At 38.2% G+C, this 18208-nt stretch overlaps 1 protein-coding gene across 3 annotated transcripts; it reads left to right on the forward strand.

The window, feature by feature from the left end:
- Positions 1-5464: 5464 nt before the first annotated feature.
- On the forward strand, positions 5465-9243 carry cUnh19orf25 (chromosome Un C19orf25 homolog). 3 transcript variants are annotated; one of them, XR_013933282.1, is made up of 4 exons: positions 5465-5611; positions 6761-6929; positions 8888-9126; positions 9169-9243. XR_013933282.1 is itself a non-coding variant. In XM_080430868.1 (3 exons), the coding sequence occupies exons 2-3, from the start codon at positions 6785-6787 to the stop codon at positions 9073-9075; spliced, it is 333 nt and encodes a 110-aa protein (XP_080286994.1). In that variant the 5' UTR covers positions 5465-5611; positions 6761-6784; the 3' UTR covers positions 9076-9215. The 3 variants fall into 3 exon arrangements, 2 of the variants coding, with proteins under 2 accessions (XP_080286994.1, XP_080286995.1); XM_080430868.1 differs by having other exon boundaries at positions 8888-9215; XM_080430869.1 differs by having other exon boundaries at positions 6768-6929; positions 8888-9215.
- Positions 9244-18208: the final 8965 nt, after the last annotated feature.

Here is an 18208-nt window from a genome sequence, read left to right on the forward strand (position 1 = left end):
TTAGACCTGGGTATATTTGCTTTAAAATAAAAATCATTATACCAGAAAAGTAAAAAATGTACTTTGACCAGCAAAAAACACTTTTTTGAGTAGAAATATGCTTATCACTTTGCCCATGTGTCTCTCAACTTCACAGCCAGGTGGAAATGATGGGTGTGTCCTGATTTTAAGGTCATATGACAACTCATGTGTATAGTTTTAAAGATACAGGGGGTGGTTCAACTTACCCAGAGGTTCATCTTACCCCGTTCTCCCCTAGTCTCTGAGGATATATGGATACAAATCTAAAAATACAGATAAAACACAAAAAACACACCAGGATCATGTTTATGGGTCCTAGACCTAGATAAAACTAGGGGTTTGATGCAAAATCGGCGAAATGTCCCTTTAACTTTAGTTGAACTCTCTTCTGAGTTAAATTAACGCTAAAGACCAAATTGATAAATAATACTCATGTTCATTTTGTTGACTGACATTTTACTGTAGCCACTGTTGCTATGAGGAAGCATGAATCTGGCTTTATTATTGTTATTATTATTATTCAACGGTTCTCTATTTTCCATGTCTACTATGGTGTATTTCATTATTTTTAGTTAATTACAAGTTTGGTAACTAGATTATCGGTTTTAGATTATAATAATTACAAAATGTATAACAAACCAATTGAGTCCTTTTATACTTTGTCTACTTGAAATAGCTGATCTACAAGCTTGTAGATCAGCTATTGTAGAAAGATTTAGAATTTTTACGTAAAAAATAAAAAAAACTTGTCCATTGAGACATTCTACTCAATGAGTACATTTACTTTCGGTACTTTATGCCATTACTTTCACTCGAGTAAAAGATGTTGAATACCAGACTTTTACTTGTAACTGCATATTTGTACATTGTGGTATTGATACTTTTACTTAAGTAAAAACTTCTTTCACCACTGTGTCTGTGTGTTTTTACTATATGAGATGCAGAGCAGCTGTGTTGCCATTATGTCCACATTAAGTGAAAAAAGCTTTACACTTTGAATTAAGTGAAAATGGCTTGTATATACAAGATTAAAACAAAAGGCTCACCATGTTACTTTTTTAATGAATAACATTTAATTTTGTCCTATCTGTATGGTAGAAAATGTTAATACAATATAACTTATACAATCTGTATGGTAGAGTATGTTAATACAATATAACTTATACAATCTGTATGGTAGAGTATGTTAATATAATATAACTTATATAATCTGTATGGTAGAGTATGTTAATATAATATAATTTATATAATTTGTATGATAGAGTATGTTAATATAATATAACTTATATAATCTGTATGGTAGAGTATGTTAATATAATATAATTTATATAATCTGTATGGTAGAGTATGTTAATATAATATAACTTATATAATCTGTATGGTAGAGTATGTTAATATAATATAATTTATATAATCTGTATGGTACAGTATGTTAATATAATATAATTTATATAATCTGTATGGTAGAGTATGTTAATATAATATAATTTATATAATATGTATGGTAGAGTATGTTAATATAATATAACTTATATAATCTGTATGGTAGAGTATGTTAATATAATATAACTTATCAGGGGTGTCAAACTCATTTTGGTGAAGGGGCCGAATTGGTCAAATGGTGACTTGATGTGGGCCGAAACCAGTTGTGGACGCGCATGCGCGCTCACACGCATTCAGATTCAGTCAGCATCTGTTGTCTCAGACACTGCCACTAACTACGTAGATCACTTTTTTTAAATAGCAGATCTACAAGCTCACAACGCGTCGCGATGCGACGCATTGTGAGCTTGTAGATCGGCTATTTTCAAATAGCCTAGGTATTAAATAGGGCTGAAGTGGTTAATGTATGTTTTATAATGTAATCATTTATTTCTGCAAAGTAACTAGTAACTAAAGTTTTCAAATAATTGTAGTGGAGTAAAAGTACAATATTTGCCTCTGAGATGTAGTGGAGTAGAAGTAAAAGTAGAGACAATTGGAAAGCCTCAAGTAAAATTTGGAGGTACTTATACTTTACTGAAGTACAGTACTTGAGTAAATGTACTTAGTTACTTTACACCACTGGTGGGCACTATGTGTGTTCATGTGGCTGCTGCTGACGGAATGTATATGTATGTTCTCTTGTGCTTATATACCTAACCCTAACCTCACAAAAATATACCTAACCCTAACCTCACAAAAATATACCTAACCCTAACCTCACAAAAATATACCTAACCCTAACCTTAAAAAAATATACCTAACCCTAACCTTAAAAAAATATACCTAACCCTAACCTTACAAAAATATACCTAACCCTAACCTCACAAAAATATACCTAACCCTAACCTTACAAAAATATACCTAACCCTAACCTTACAAAAATATACCTAACCCTAACCTTACAAAAATATACCTAACCCTAACCTTACAAAAATATACCTAACCCTAACCTTACAAAAATATACCTAATCCTAACCTCACAAAAATATACCTAACCCTAACCTTACAAAAATATACCTAACCCTAACCTTACAAAAATATACCTAATCCTAACCTCACAAAAATATACCTAACCCTAACCTCACAAAAATATACCTAACCCTAACCTCACAAAAATATACCTAACCCTAACCTCACAAAAATATACCTAACCCTAACCTTACAAAAATATACCTAACCCTAACCTTACAAAAATATACCTAATCCTAACCTTACAAAAATATACCTAACCCTAACCTTACAAAAATATACCTAACCCTAACCTTACAAAAATATACCTAACCCTAACCTCACAAAAATATACCTAACCCTAACCATACAAAAATATACCTAACTCTAACCTTACAAAAATATACCTAACCCTAACCTTACAAAAATATACCTAACCCTAACCTCACAAAAATATACCTAACCCTAACCTTACAAAAATATACCTAACCCTAACCTTACAAAAATATACCTAACCCTAACCGTACAAAAATATACCCAACCCTAACCTCACAAAAATATACCTAACCCTAACGGCACAAAAATATACCTAACCCTAACCTCACAAAAATATACCTAACCCTAACCTCACAAAAATATACCTAATCCTAACCTCACAAAAATATACCTAACCCTAACCATACAAAAATATACCTAACTCTAACCTTACAAAAAAATACCTAACCCTAACCTTACAAAAATATACCTAACCCTAACCTCACAAAAATATACCTAACCCTAACCTTACAAAAATATACCTAACCCTAACCTTACAAAAATATACCTAACCCTAACCGTACAAAAATATACCCAACCCTAACCTCACAAAAATATACCTAACCCTAACGGCACAAAAATATACCTAACCCTAACCTCACAAAAATATACCTAACCCTAACCTCACAAAAATATACCTAACCCTAAACTCACAAAAACGGTGGGAGGAAAAAAAAAGTTGAGAGAGAAAAAAAAAGTCTCATCCACGTTTCAATCAGTGGTGGAAAGATTCCATTCAATCAAAGGGAGGTTGCAATTAATAGTTAAGCGCTGCTACCAGCTAAGGTACCAAGGCAGCTGGTTAAATCCTTGATTCCAATAGTATTTGAAGCTCCAATGCGTGCATTTTCCTTTTTGTAGTCACTATTGTAGTTCTATAGTGACGCAGTGAAAATGACAGAGTGGCAATAACTGACACCTGACGTGTGTGTGTGTGTGTGTGTGTGTGGGGGGGGGGGGCAGAACATCTCAAATTTGCCCTCTACTGGCCTTGTGCTTCACAGGTCTGATGGGTCATGGTGTCCTTCCAGAAGCAATCACTTCTGTACAATTAGTACCTGTCCTTAATGTGTGTTGTGATACTGACCATGATACTGACCAAGATATTGACCATGATACTGAAATGATGCCGACATGATACTTTTTTAGATTTTTAGATTCCTTTGGCTATTTTTGAAAAATCGTGAAAATCTTTGAGTATATATATTTATATATATACATTTTTACAAAACAACATTTTTAACTCAAATCTTATTGCTCCTGGGGATTCTACAAATGTATTCTAAATCGTGACAGTTTTCTTTATTTCCTTTTACTTATGTTGATATATATATCAGTGGTTCTCAAACTTTTTTATGTCAAGGACCACCCAAAATGATAAAAAATATATATATATATATATATATGAAAATATTTTGTTCCAGGGACAACTCTTTTAATATGTTTTACAACTCTATTAATGTGTTTTTAAAGTTCTCAAATAATTGTAGCGGAGTAAAAAAAAAGTAGAACAAGGGTTCAGCCTAGTCATGGTTCACATCAGTCTGTCCATGGTGGAAGTGCAGATCGCCTAATTAATTTAGTTCGAAAATGGGATTGTGGAAGCAAGCCAACTTCAGTCCACAATTTATTTTTTAATTAAAAAATAAATGTATGTATGGTAGAGTATGTTTGATCGGTGTTAGAAATGTTCAACAAAAAAACATAAAACATTATTTAACTACAGATCTGATATATATGATATATATATATATATAGAGAGAGAGAGAGAGAGAGAGAGAGAGAGAGAGAGAGAGAGAGAGAGAGAGAGAGAGAGAGAGAGAGAGAGAGAGAGAGAGAGAGAGAGAGAGAGAGAGAGAGAGAGAGGTATAGATATAGATATAGATATAGATATATAGATATATAGAGATCTGCCCATAAACAGAGATTCCAGGTTTAATGTGGTTAAAACTATTCCTAGGGGCGGCCATAGCTGAGTGGTTAGGGAGCCAGAGGCCCTGGTTGCCCCAGGTACGATTCCAGGCCACGCCAGCATATGTGTCGATGAAATGAAATTTGTCCCTGAGCAAGACTCTTAACCCCAATTGCTCACAGGCCCTCATTGGAAACAAGCCCGCAAGGACTTTCATGAACGTCCTGTTAAAAGGAATTATCCTTATCCTAGTAGATTGCAGTGTCTGGATGTCGCCACTGGAGGGCAGCACAGCAACGCTCCAAACGCTACGGAGTGGTCCCATAGGCTGGAGCGAAGGTCGCGTGTGATTGGTTGGTGGATGTCAGGACAACAACTAGGTAGCATTTCTTGTGTTATTTGAACATTTACCCCTGTTTCGTTTAAATGTAATTATAATAATTAATTAACACTTTATCATCTGCATCCATGTGTTAGAGTCGAGTCACGCGTTTTTAATCAATATAATATCAATCAAACGCGCTACGTCTGTCTCCCTGACAACCCAGGCGTCCAATCATCGCGACCGTCCCTTTTGGGCTATGGGATCTTGGTTACAGTGTGACGCGTCAGCGTGATCTGGGGTCTATTCCGCTTTGGAGGGTCACACATCCGGTCCAGAAAGGATACGGAAACGGTTCATGCGCTTGCATGTGTGTGTAGGTGGAAAGTCCGGATACACAGGGGATGGGCTCTAGACCGGATATGAATACTGGAACAGGAAATGGATTGAAAAACCGGGCACTTCATTCCGTCTGTTTAAACGACAGGCTTTTGTATCTTCATTTCTTTATTTTATATAAACTTTAACATCGAAATACAATTAAAACAAATAATCAATAATCAATTAATAATCGATTCAAACGGTCACAGCCTGATGTCAACAAACTGGTGAGTTTTTACTGGCTGTTAAACTAACTGTAGCTTTATGAACTGTTTACATGTTAGCTTCTGTTTGTAGCCGTTAGCCTGCAGCCCGAAAACAGCAGATCTACAAGCTCACAACGCGTCGCTCACGTGACAAGATTGTAGATCTTGTACATTCAAACGTTACATGTGTGTCTGTAAGAATGCCTGAAAAAGTACATAACACGTTGTATAATAGTTGTGTTGACATCAGTCTTTAGATGTTAAAACACACACACACACACACACACACACACACACACACACACACACACACACACACACACATATATATATATATAAATGTGTGTGTGTGTGTGTGTGTGTGTGTGTGTGTGTGTATATATATATATATATATATATATATATATATATATATATATATATATATATATATATATATTGATTTAATGTATTTTCTACAAGATAACTCACGCTTGTACTATATTATTCCCATAACTTTTACAGGTGAAACTGGTTTTAATTTGTAATTTAAACTGGTACTAGTTTATGGTTTTAATATTCCAGCACGGCACTTTGTGAGCTTGTAGATCTGCTATTTTCAGTTACTGTTTCCCCCCAGAATAGGCATGGTAGGGTTCAAGTGATTAACGTAAAAAAACAAGGTTTGGCGGCCCTTAGGGCTTAGGGGTCCCGACACCGCAGTTGAAAACCCCTGCTCTATAGTAATGATTACTATCACAATATAGAGCTATTTAACACTGTTACTGAACAAACACTCTATAGCAATGATTACTATCACAATATAGAGCTATTTAACACTGTTACTGAACAAACACTCTATAGTAATGATTACTATCACAATATAGAGCTATTTAACACTGTTACTGAACAAACACTCTATAGTAATGATTACTATCACAATATAGAGCTATTTAACACTGTTACTGAACAAACACTCTATAGTAATGATTACTATCACAATATAGAGCTATTTAACACTGATATTTTGATGCCAATACTTTTGTACTTTTACTCAAGTAACATTTTGAACACAGGCCTTTTAATTGTAACTATATATTGTGGTATTGCTACTTTTATTTAAGTAAAATATCTGAACACTTCCTCCGTCACTGAATGTCACTGACGCCTCTCCTTCATGTTGCGTCTCAGAGGTTAGAGACCCAGTGAGTCGTCATGAACATGGTGGGCTCTAAGACCAAGAAGCGCGTGGTCCTGCCCAGCCGCCCGGACCCGCCCACAGTGGCCCAGGTCCTGGAGGACATCGAGAGAGCGGTGCCCTCGGACCCCGTGTTCACCGTGCTGGACGACACCACCCAGGGTAAGACCTTAACCCTAACCCTCTAACCCAGACAAAAAAGTTTAACATAAGTGTAACTAAATGCATTTTAAATTAAATAAAAATGTTACTCTACAGGATTCCAATAAAAAAAATAGCACAAAAGAAAATCAAAACAAAAGGAGCACTGCGACGCGTTTTCAGCTTGTAGATCTGCTATTTTTGAGAAATCTTGAAAATGTGTGCAAATCTTTGAATATATATATTTTTAAAGCAAACATTTGTAACTCAAATCTTTGCTTCTGGGGTGGTCCCTGGAACAAAACATTTTTGAGATGGGGGTCCGCGGCCAAATATATATGCATTTTGGAGTCCTTGACATGAAAAAGATTGAGAACCACTGATATAGAAACATTTAGAATTTTTTTTGTAGAATCGGCCTCATCTTAACAGACCATGTATTAAACTGTACTTTCCTGTGCTGGGGGGGACCCTGAAGTACAGGACAAACAACGATACATGAAATGAACACACGGTTCAGCACTCTGGCAGCATCAGCTCCACAGTTTATTGCTGGATCCAACGTTTGGATCACACACACAGATCTTCATCAGGGGACGTTTGATTCAGACATAAACCCTAAGGCAGGGTGACTTTGTCGACTAAAACTATGACGAAAAATATTCGTCAACCACCTTTTTTCACTGACAAACTAAATGAAAACTAAGCTATGATGACTAAAACTAAGACTAAATATATTGACAATTTCGTCAACAAATAAAAACTAGACTAAAATGTTAGTGAGGGATCTAGTGGAGAAGAGGATCCAGTAGAACTAAAAGACAAGTCGTTTTATGGTTGGTTACACTCTGGTGTTGCGCTCTGAAAATAGCAGATCTACAAGCTCACAGCGCAACGCGTTGTGAGCTTGTAGATCTGATATTTTCAGCATGCAACCAAGTGTAAAATCCGCCATTATGACGCCATCAAGGCACCACCAGAATACATGTTAGTCGACTAAATCAACTGTGGATTTAGTCGACTAAAATCTTATATTTAGTCGACTAAAACTAAAATATTTCAGATGACTAAAATATGACTAAAACTAAAATATTTCAGATGACTAAAATATGACTAAGACTTAATGGAATTTTATTCAAAAGACTATGACTAAAACTAAATCACGACAATTTTGCTGTCAAAATCAACTCTGCCCTAAGGATGGTTGTGCATGACATCCCAGTAGATCAGAAGATTCTGAAATACCAACAACCATGTCATGCTCCAAGTCGCTGAAATCACCTTTCTTCTCCATTCTGATGCCTGCTTTGAACTGCAGCAGATCATCCTGGACATCATGTCTACATGTCTAAATGCACTGAGTTGCTGAAATGTAATTGGCTGAGTAGAAATGTAATTAACATACAGTTGGACAGGCGTTCCTAATAAAGGGTATATTATGTCCACTTGTATTTTCAGAACAGGCATTATTTAAGGTTGGTTTTGAGTTCGGGTAAGGAGGCGATACATGGGACCATAATTTACCAAAACGCATATCATGGTGATTGAAAGAAGACTTTAAACTAGCGACTGGAAGCATATAGTATTTATGACAATTGTTTATTAAGGTGAGAAAATCAAGTCTAGAATTCGTCAAAAACCCATCCGCTTGAATGAAGAAAAGTTCTTTCTGACACCAAACTACACCAAACAGCCAAACTACAGGACATTCATATGAACTGTCTCTTCCTAAAGTATAGACTCAGTTGGGCCCTTGGTTTTTACCCACATGTTTGAGACACATTTTGGGGGAACAAGGTCTGTTTGGCTCCTTATGGTGTTCTGCCAGACACCAGCCCATGAGGCTGGTGTCTGGGATCTCCAGGGAACTCCATGGATGATGATGAAGTGGTTGAAAATATAATATTGTGTGTGTGTGTGTGTGTGTGTGTGTGTGTGTGTGTGTGTGTGTGTGTGTGTGTGTGTGTGTGTGTGTTCAGACACCAGGGGGCAGTGTGGAGACAGCGAGGTGGAGTCCAGGTACCAGCAGAGCCGTCTCTACCTGGACCTGAACGAGAGGCTGCAGGAGGTCAAGGGTCAACTGGCCCGCCAGAGGGAGGAGCTACGGACGGCCGGAGAGCGACTGGACCACGATGTCACCGAGGTGAAGAGAGGACTGATGCTCTGACATCATCATGATGTCACCGTGACCTCACAGTGATGTCACTGTGACCTCACAGTGATGTCACCGTGACCTCACAGTGATGTCACCGAGGTGAAGAGGACTGATGCTCTGACATCATCATGATGTCACCGTGACCTCACAGTGATGTCACCGAGGTGAAGAGAGGACTGATGCTCTGACATCACCACCATCATGATGTCACCGTGGTGACATTGATGATGTCACTGACAGATATAGAAACCTAGATACCTCATTGGCCGCTGCAGTTCATTGGAGCGAGAATGGAACACATGTTTATAGTTGGGCAGGGTAGTGTCGCCGCTCTTGGACGCTGAGCGTGGAGCGGCACATTTCATAGTCAGGCAGAACTGACCTTCCATACTCAAGTGCTGAGAACACATCTTTGGTCAGACAGAAGAATGTCAGTCCTCAGAATCATCCTAACAATGTGTATGTATCCTTGTAGAATCTGTGTTTAAGCCCCAACATCCAGATCTGTGTCAGACTCCCACTGCCTTCCGAGACAACCGGACCCCGTCCACCTTTCCTTCCTCCATCTCCTTCCATCCCTTTCCCCTTTCCCTCGCTGTTCTTATTCTTATTATCATTATTATATTACATAGGAATTATTGTTATATTATTGTCATCTGTTGTATTTAATAAATCTACTGAAACCAGTATTAACGCTTCATTCTCTCACCGAGGAAATATTGAATTTCCACATATGTATCCTGATGCTAAGATTTACAGATATAAAGAGTCTTACCTTGTGCTGTTGGAAGCGTCCTGAAGGAAGACAGTAGATATAACTAACAGAAACTAAAGTATTGTTTGTTTACTAAAAAGTTCCTCTTTCCTTTGTTGGTCTTCTTTTAGTTTTATGCTGAGTTGCAACCATTGCTTTTTAGGTGCATACTGCCACCTACTGTACTGGAGTATTTAGAGCCCCTGTATTGCTTCACTTCACATACATACCAGTAGGCAAATATATAAATAATGATGCTAATAGTTATTGATACTAGTTGTTGATAATGATGATAAATAATAATAAAAGGTAAATAAGAGGAGAGGAAACACTAAATTCAGCTATATAATCATAATCTATATAATAATTTTTCAAATATTCCACCACTGCTTCCTGTGTCCTCCTGTACTCCATCTCATGTTGTTCTCAGAATAGCCACTAGAACAGGGGTGAGCAGCTTTAATGATGTAGAGGGCCACTATATTTCCACACTCACTCCAGAGCATAGATATTAGAAACCTAGATACCTCATTGGCCTCTGCAGTTCATTGGGGCGACTTGTATCGCAATACACGGCGACTCTTCCGTCTTCTGCAGGGAACCTGTCACTCAAAGTGACTACTGGCCAATCACAGCGCTCACAGTGCGTTGACTACTGGCCAATCACAGTGCGTCTTTTCCGGGACTTGTCAGTGCAATGGTTCTCAACCAGTGGTCCGGGAACCACCAGTGGTCATTGAGGGGGTTCCAGGTGGTACCCAGCTAAATGATGGAGAGTTGATAATAACCAAATGCACTCTTATAGATCTTTAAATCTTGAGTATAACATTTCACACTGTCAAGAGTCAAATTGTTAAACATCTGCATTACTTACTAAACAAGTACACAATTAGAGAACGTAAACAATTGTTATTTTGACAACAGCTTATCGAACGATAACATATTCTACGTTTTGGGTGTGAGAGGCTAAAGCTTATCAAACGGTGTTCCGTGACTCAAATGCTGAATAAATAATGGACCTTGATATGAAAAAGGACCATGTCTCTTATTTGAATTTCACAAATAGAGTGTGGAGTTTGCCAAGTTCCAACTAACTAGATGCTGCGCACAGCTGTCAGCTGCTGCCTCTCAAAGGGTTAAGAGCTGGGTTAAGAGCTGGGTTACAAAAAGACCCGCCCCCACCTGCCTCTGATTGGCCTACCGAACTTCCGCGTGTGTGACGCACACGGCAGCCCTGCGGAAGCAGGAAGCGCGCCCGAGATACAGACGCTTCAGAGCCGAATGAGGCGTCTACCTTTATATGTCTATGCTCCAGAGGGCCACACTGACTGCATATACTGTCGGGCCATTCTATGTCCCACCAAAGTAGCAAAAATAGCCGATCTACAAGCTCAAAACGCGTCGCAGCGCGACGCGTTTTGAGCTTGTAGATCTGCTATTTTTGAATTGGAATCCTGAAAAGTACAAATTTGTTCATTTCAAATGCTTGTAGTTGTACTTATGTTGACTTTAACTTTAACTTTAACATTAACTTAAATACAAATACATTGGACATTGAAAAAGACAATAGAATTGTAATACTAGTCATAAGCTACTAATATAGACTGAAGTCATTAAAGCGGGTCATGTTTGCACGTTTGGAATCATAACAGCTGAAATCAATAATATATCAGTATTCTGATATTAACCTGCGGGCCGCCAGTTGCCCGTGTATGCACACTAGAATAATCTATTACATTGATTATTCATGGAATGAGAACATGCATACGTTTGCTGGTGTGGTGAGAATACAATGTGTATTATTTGTTTTGTCTCTTAACTGCTGCCCTGCAACATATTTCATATCATAACATTATTGTACTCTGTAGTTTTCAATATCTATTTTAGCTTTATAAAATGTTGCAGAAATGTACAAGATTGTAGTGAATTAATTATGTTTTCCACCACACAATTTTAAACATGTAAAATGATCATGAATTAATTAGTGTTTAATTAATTAGTGTTTCATATCCATCCATACTTGAACATTTACAATGAAATCATGTTGGATTGGAATGAAAAACCTCCACAGCACATGCAGTAACATGTTTCAACCAGAAGAGGGCACCCTATCACCACAAGTGTTTTTACTGAGAGACATAGTAGACACAGGACAGACTGTGGAGCCACAGCAGTCATGATCTACAAGACCTCCATGAAATTACATCAACCAACCCACATGTGTTACCTCAGTAAAAGTAGCAAAACCACAGAGTAAAAATACTTTGTTACAAGTAACAGTCCTGCATTCAAAGACTTATTTAAAGGACCACTTCACCCGTTTTATACCTTGTCTTGATATAATTGGTTTTCCTAAATAATGCTTGTTATAATGTTTTTTTCTGTGTCTCATTGGTGACCTGTGGACAGTTCCGAAACCCGCCTACCAGTGACATCATCGATGCGGAATCCAAGCTAATTGAAACTGCAGTGAAACCATTGTTCTCGCATTAACTTAAAAAAATAATAATAATCATTGTAAATCCTGTGTGAAAAGACCAAAACTGCAAACCGATGATGTCACTGGTAGACAACAATAAAAAACAAACAAACACTGAATGGAAAAAAATTACATTTATTAGAAAATATCAAAATAACTCAAACTTGGTGTAACCGGTTCAGTCCAGTCTGTAAAGGTTGAAACCGGCACAAGCCTAGATTACATCAGTATCCAAATGCAATCAACACAAGCAGTGTGTATGTAAACACACAACACAACAGTAACAATAGCAGCTTATATCAAAACAAACAGTAATAAGTATAAGTAAGAAAAACATATCGATGCACATTCTAACCACCTCCAATAAACTGTAAGAATACCAAATAAATTTCAAGAAAATAAACAAATACAAATAAAGGAATAGTTCCACACGTTTTCCATGTTTCACAATCTTTGTAGCACTACACCCTGCATGTGATAAGTCTCGTGTTGCCAGACTGTTGCCTCCCACAATTTTCACATGTTTCCGGTCCTACAGTCTGGGACTCTGAAGCTCTGATCATGATTAGAATATAAACCGGATGTGAAGCCTCCTCCCCACTTCCGTTTAGTCTTTACAGTCGCGCAAATGTATCCTAATATAAATGAAACTCATCTAAGCATACTTAGCTTTGCTGCTTAGCAGAAATGGGACATTAAAAAATAAAATGCAAAGATATTTTAAAATATGTTTTCGTGAACGGAAGGGCCAGCTTCCTCTCTCGGATTTCGGGAGTTGTAGTTCCAGACTCTATATAGCAGGGGTCTTCAACAGGGGGTCCGGGACCCCCTAGGGGGTCCCCAGAGTTACTATAGGGGGTCCGCCAAATCTTTGTGTGAGAGGATTGTTTATTTTTTTACCTTAACCACTTGAACCCTAGCATCCCTTTTCTGAGGAGAACTTTAGCCAAACATAGCCGATCTACAAACTTGTAGATCGGCTATTTTCGGCAAAGAGGCTATAGGTGTAGAGGGAAAAAAGAGCAGACCACGTAAACAATAAAAAAAAAAATCTGGAACACAATTTTATACAATATAGAGTAGGGGGTCCCTGCTTCATCTCTCTCTCAGCTAGGGGGTCCTTGGCCTGAAAACGAAGACCCCTGCTATATAGCATTCGGAGATTGTGGAATAGTTGTCTGGATACACGAGACTATCATGTGATGACAATGTGTTGAGGTTATACATGTGATGATAGGAATGTAATTAAGTGTTATTACATCATTACGATGCAACCAGAGTGTTTGGTCATGTTGGCTTTAAAGGGCTATTTCACTTTCAAACTTTGGGTCATTTTATCGTCTATTCAGGCTTTTGTGTAGCCTGTTAAAGCCCCTCCCTCCTGAAGGCTTATCTGGGCGTTTCTTGCCCGTTCACCAAATGGACTCACCTATCAGCGTCCTTAGCCTGGCAAAGCCCCTCCTCGCTCATCGTTCTGTGATTGACAGCGAAAGTTGGCCAATCAGGTGGCGAGTTCGAGTGAACCCGAATGGATGCAGCCGACCAAAATGGAACGGCAGCCATTGTTTTCTGTGCGTTGTTTTTACTTTCGGTTTTAAAACTTTAAAACGCTCTCAAACTTATTTTTTGGAGGCACGGAATTTACTTTTAAGATATCGTTTGGATAGAATTTTGTTGTTTAACTTCATATATGTGGTCAATTAATCATGACAGAGCCTATTTAAAAATAAAAATTCAGAGAACCGGCAGGGGCGGGCAGTGACACGCATGTATCCGAATAAGGCAACCTATTTTGGGCATGGCCGTCTCAAAGTCACGTTGCGTCACATTAGTCTGGAGGTGGTAAAAATGCACTGCTGATTGGCTGAAGGGGTAGTCAGTCAATGGTATTACTCCCGCCCAACTCCAGCCCATAGCCAGTGCTAGCTTTTGTGAGCCCCCAGACAGTTTTTAAGTTGTTTGATTCAGTATTTAGATATTTGATATTAATTTTATTAGACACGCCCCCTTCCTATACAAACCCATTATAACTTCAAACTCAATTTTTAACATGTTAGATTCATCAAAAACACCTGTCCTTGCTTCTGGTGACTCACCCTGCTCTCCTAACATGTGAGGGGGTCGTGTTTTTTCGATTATTTTTTCATTTATTTTATTTAATTTTTTTAATTTAAAAAATGTCAAAAATAAATGAAAAAAGTAATTGAAAAAACACGGTCTCCTCACGTATTAGAAGGACAATATCAGTCACCAGAACCAAGGACGGGTGTTTCTGATGAATCTAACATGGTTAAAATGGAGTTTGAAGTTACAATGGGTTTGTATAGGAAGGGGGCGTGTCTGATCAAATGAATATCAAATATCTAAATACTGAATCAAACAACTTAAAAACTGTCTGGGGGCTCACATAAGCCTGAGTAGACGATAAAATGACCCAAAGTGTTTTTAAAAGTGAAATATCCCTTTAAGCATAATGTGTGTGATCACTTGAAACTGTTTCACATAAACACATTATAGCAGTGAAAACCTGTCTCTCTCTCTCTCTCACACACACACACACACACACACACACACACACAGGTTAACTTATTACTTAAAGACAGGGTGCCGTGATTTTCAGTGATTCCCCCCCCCCCCCCCCACCTAAAACATAATCATCAGGTATTATGGTTAAACTAGGAGGAAGATTATTTTTCCAAAAAGTGTACAGAAAGTGTTAAAATTATGTTTTTATGTGGACACGTCTCCAGTTCATTAAGTATACCTGGTTCTCACCTTAGCACCTCCTCCACCACCTTAGCACCACCCACCTGTCCTAGTCCCTCCTCCTCCTCCTCATGCCCACACCTGTTGTGTTATGATGATGAGGGGGAGGGTATAATTTTACTGTGTCATTAAAGTGCTGTTTTTCTATTGGCACGTTTGACCCTCAAGGTTTCAGCCTCCAGGAAGAAACGCAAAATAGTCAGAGAAGACATAAAACACCATAAAAACACCACCAGGGGGCTTAATGAAGTTCTATCAACCTCATAGACACATGAAAAACAGAAAAAGTGCAAAACCATGGCACCACCTCTTTAAAAATCCTGTATCTCGGCTGCTGTGTACTTTTTTTTTAACCATGTATTTTTGGCAGAGACATGCTATTTTCAAAGGCGTATAAAAGCGAACGGGAAGTCGCGATGACATTTTTATTTTTTTCGTGGAAGCACAGTGAAACCCTCAGTGATTAGCAACCATCAGGGGATCCATCATACTGGAGATAAATATTCTGTGAAAAATCACTGGCACAGTACGCAATTATTTCTTTATTTAATTGGCACTGAATGAGTTAAAAATACAACGAAATTATTGACATGAACGTTACAGAGTACAGTAACAAGTAAGTAAGTAAACAGTAACAACATGAATATTTCCTCTATAGAGGGTACAGATGCCTACTTAGTCCGTGAGCCAGGGCCCCAACTTTGGGGTCATTAACCCATTAAGACCGGGAACGCACCTGTGTCATTTTTAGGTTTATTTGTCTATTAAAAAATAGCAGATATACGTGCCGCGCTATGAGCTTGTAGATCTGCTATTTTTGAAAAATTGTGAAAATTTGTGGCATAATCTTGGATTATATTATTTATATTATTATTATATTTTTTCATGATTTTTCAATAATAGCAGATCTACAAGCTCATACTGTAGCTCGGCACTCTTGGATTATATATTTTTTAAAGCGAGCATTTGTAAAATATTTAGTTCCAGGAACCCCCAGAAGCAAAGATTTGAGTTACAAAAATTCAAATACTTGCACAACTTTTCATGATTTTTCAATAAAAGCAGATCTACAAGCTCATAGTGCGGCACTCGGTGCCGCGCTATGAGCTTGTAGATCTGCTATTTTTGAATAGCCCAACGAAATCTAAAAATGCATTCGCAATCTTAAAGAGTTAAAATTCTCATAGTGAACAAATTATTCGAAAATAATTTGTATATGAATTTTTTTTATAACATTCGAATGCTAAAATTGCCATTCGAATGTAGTTTTATTATTTTAACTATATATATATATATATATATATATATATATATATAATAAATGTTTGTATTTCCTGACCTACCAATGCGAAAACAAATGCTTTCATCATGTCACGCATGATCAACAATAAACAGCACTGCGTGCCTGTGTACGTGTGCGTGGTCTCGCTGGTCACACCACGTTGGTTCAGCACAGAGGCAGGCAAGGTTATTATTGTACTACTATACATTATTTTATATAATGATATATTATATATAATATTCAAATATATTCAAATATAAAAAATAATAAAGCATTGAAATTCGATTGGATTATAGACGAGAACTGACAGCCCTAGTTGGAATTGCCAGGACCACCTCTGCTGCCGTTTCTGCCGCTGTAACCAATAAGGCAGGCAGGCAGATGGCACCCCAAAGAAGAAACCGCCAGCTGGCCCATCACATGGAGCTAGACCAATCGGCCCATTGAATGGAGCAAGACTAACCGGCCCATTCAATGGAGCTAGACCCAAAACCACAGCTCCTGCAAGCACCACTGTTCCAAAATCCAGCACTTCAACCGTACCCAAAGCTGAGAAGGCAACTGCTCTACCCACTGTCTACCCACTGTCAGCCAGTAGGATGGAGATGTGCAGTGTCCAGGTAGGCTACTGCTTAGTCCCCCCAGAAAAGCGCGGAGAAAGGGTCTAGATTCCACGGAGAGCAAGTCTTGATTCCGCGGCTTATCGTTAATATTCCGCGGGCATTAAAAAACAACCTGAAATTACCAGTTATCAAGCAAAAATAGATTAAGTTTTAATAATCAAGTAAAATAGATACAATTAATTGTTATACCATTCTAAAACACTAAAATACAGTGGAACATAGTAATTGAGTCAATGTTACTGGTTATAAATAGAGGTGGTCCGATCAGGCCGATAGCAATCACCGATCCAATAATTTTTTAATTTTTAATATTTTTGTATTTATGCATGTAGAATGCATTTTTACCATTTATTTTGTAGAAATACAAGACGATATGTCTCAAAACACTGGCTTACAGTTGAATTATTGGCGACTAAAGAAATATGAATTAAAGAAATTAAGACAAATACTGACAATGCCTCTGAACCAGTGGCGTAACTGAGGGGTAGCAAGTGATGCGGTGAGGGGGGGCCACCAGCAGGGGGGGCCCCATCTGCGCTGATACAAATATTTTTACAGCAAAGAAAAAGAAAAAAGTTGATTTATATTGGTCAAATAGAACCGAATTAGACCCAAATTAGACCCGATTTAGACCCGAAATTAGACAAATTAGGCTTCGCACACGCGAGCGGGGTTGTGCACGCACATGCACGCGCGCTGCCGTGGGCCTCACGTGAAACTCCCGCGGGGAGGCCCCGCGATTCTGCCTTACGCCACTGCTCTGAACATTGGCTTGCAGTTATTGCACATAGCCAAATGCAATAATATTAGGCTCGTCATTCAGAATGGGAAATAATAAAGTTGTCCTTTTGATGAGAAGTAGAAGTCACACTTGAAGTTGAACATGAGGGAGAGGGGCGGCCATAGCTGAGTGGTTAGTGAGCCCGCCTAGGGAGCCAGAAGCCCTGGTTGCCCCAGGTACGATTCCAGGTCAGCTCGGCATATGCGTCGATGAAATGAAATTTGTCCCTGAGCAAGACTCTTAACCCCTAATTGCTCACAGGTTCTCATTGGAAACAAGACCGCAAGGACTTTCATGAACGACCTGTTAAAAGGAATTATCCTTATCCTGTCCCTCTACAAGGAATTACTTGATATCTAGGCTGCACGGACAGACACAAGAATCACAGCTGCCATTAATTAGTGCTGTTAAGTGTTGATTGCCTAGTGGTCAAATTGGGGTCAACGAGCCATCGTTAACT

This window comes from Gymnoscopelus braueri (genome assembly GCF_963280865.1).
Source record: "Gymnoscopelus braueri genome assembly, chromosome: 6".
Lineage (NCBI taxonomy): Eukaryota > Metazoa > Chordata > Actinopteri > Myctophiformes > Myctophidae > Gymnoscopelus > Gymnoscopelus braueri.

Bases quoted from the DNA above. Each gene is read 5' to 3' on its own strand.
- cUnh19orf25 (XM_080430868.1), top strand. From the start codon at position 6,785: ATGAACATGGTGGGCTCTAAGACCAAGAAGCGCGTGGTCCTGCCCAGC. The intron at 6,930-8,887 runs GTAAGACCTTAA...GTGTGTGTTCAG, and splicing joins GCTGGACGACACCACCCAGG to ACACCAGGGGGCAGTGTGGA.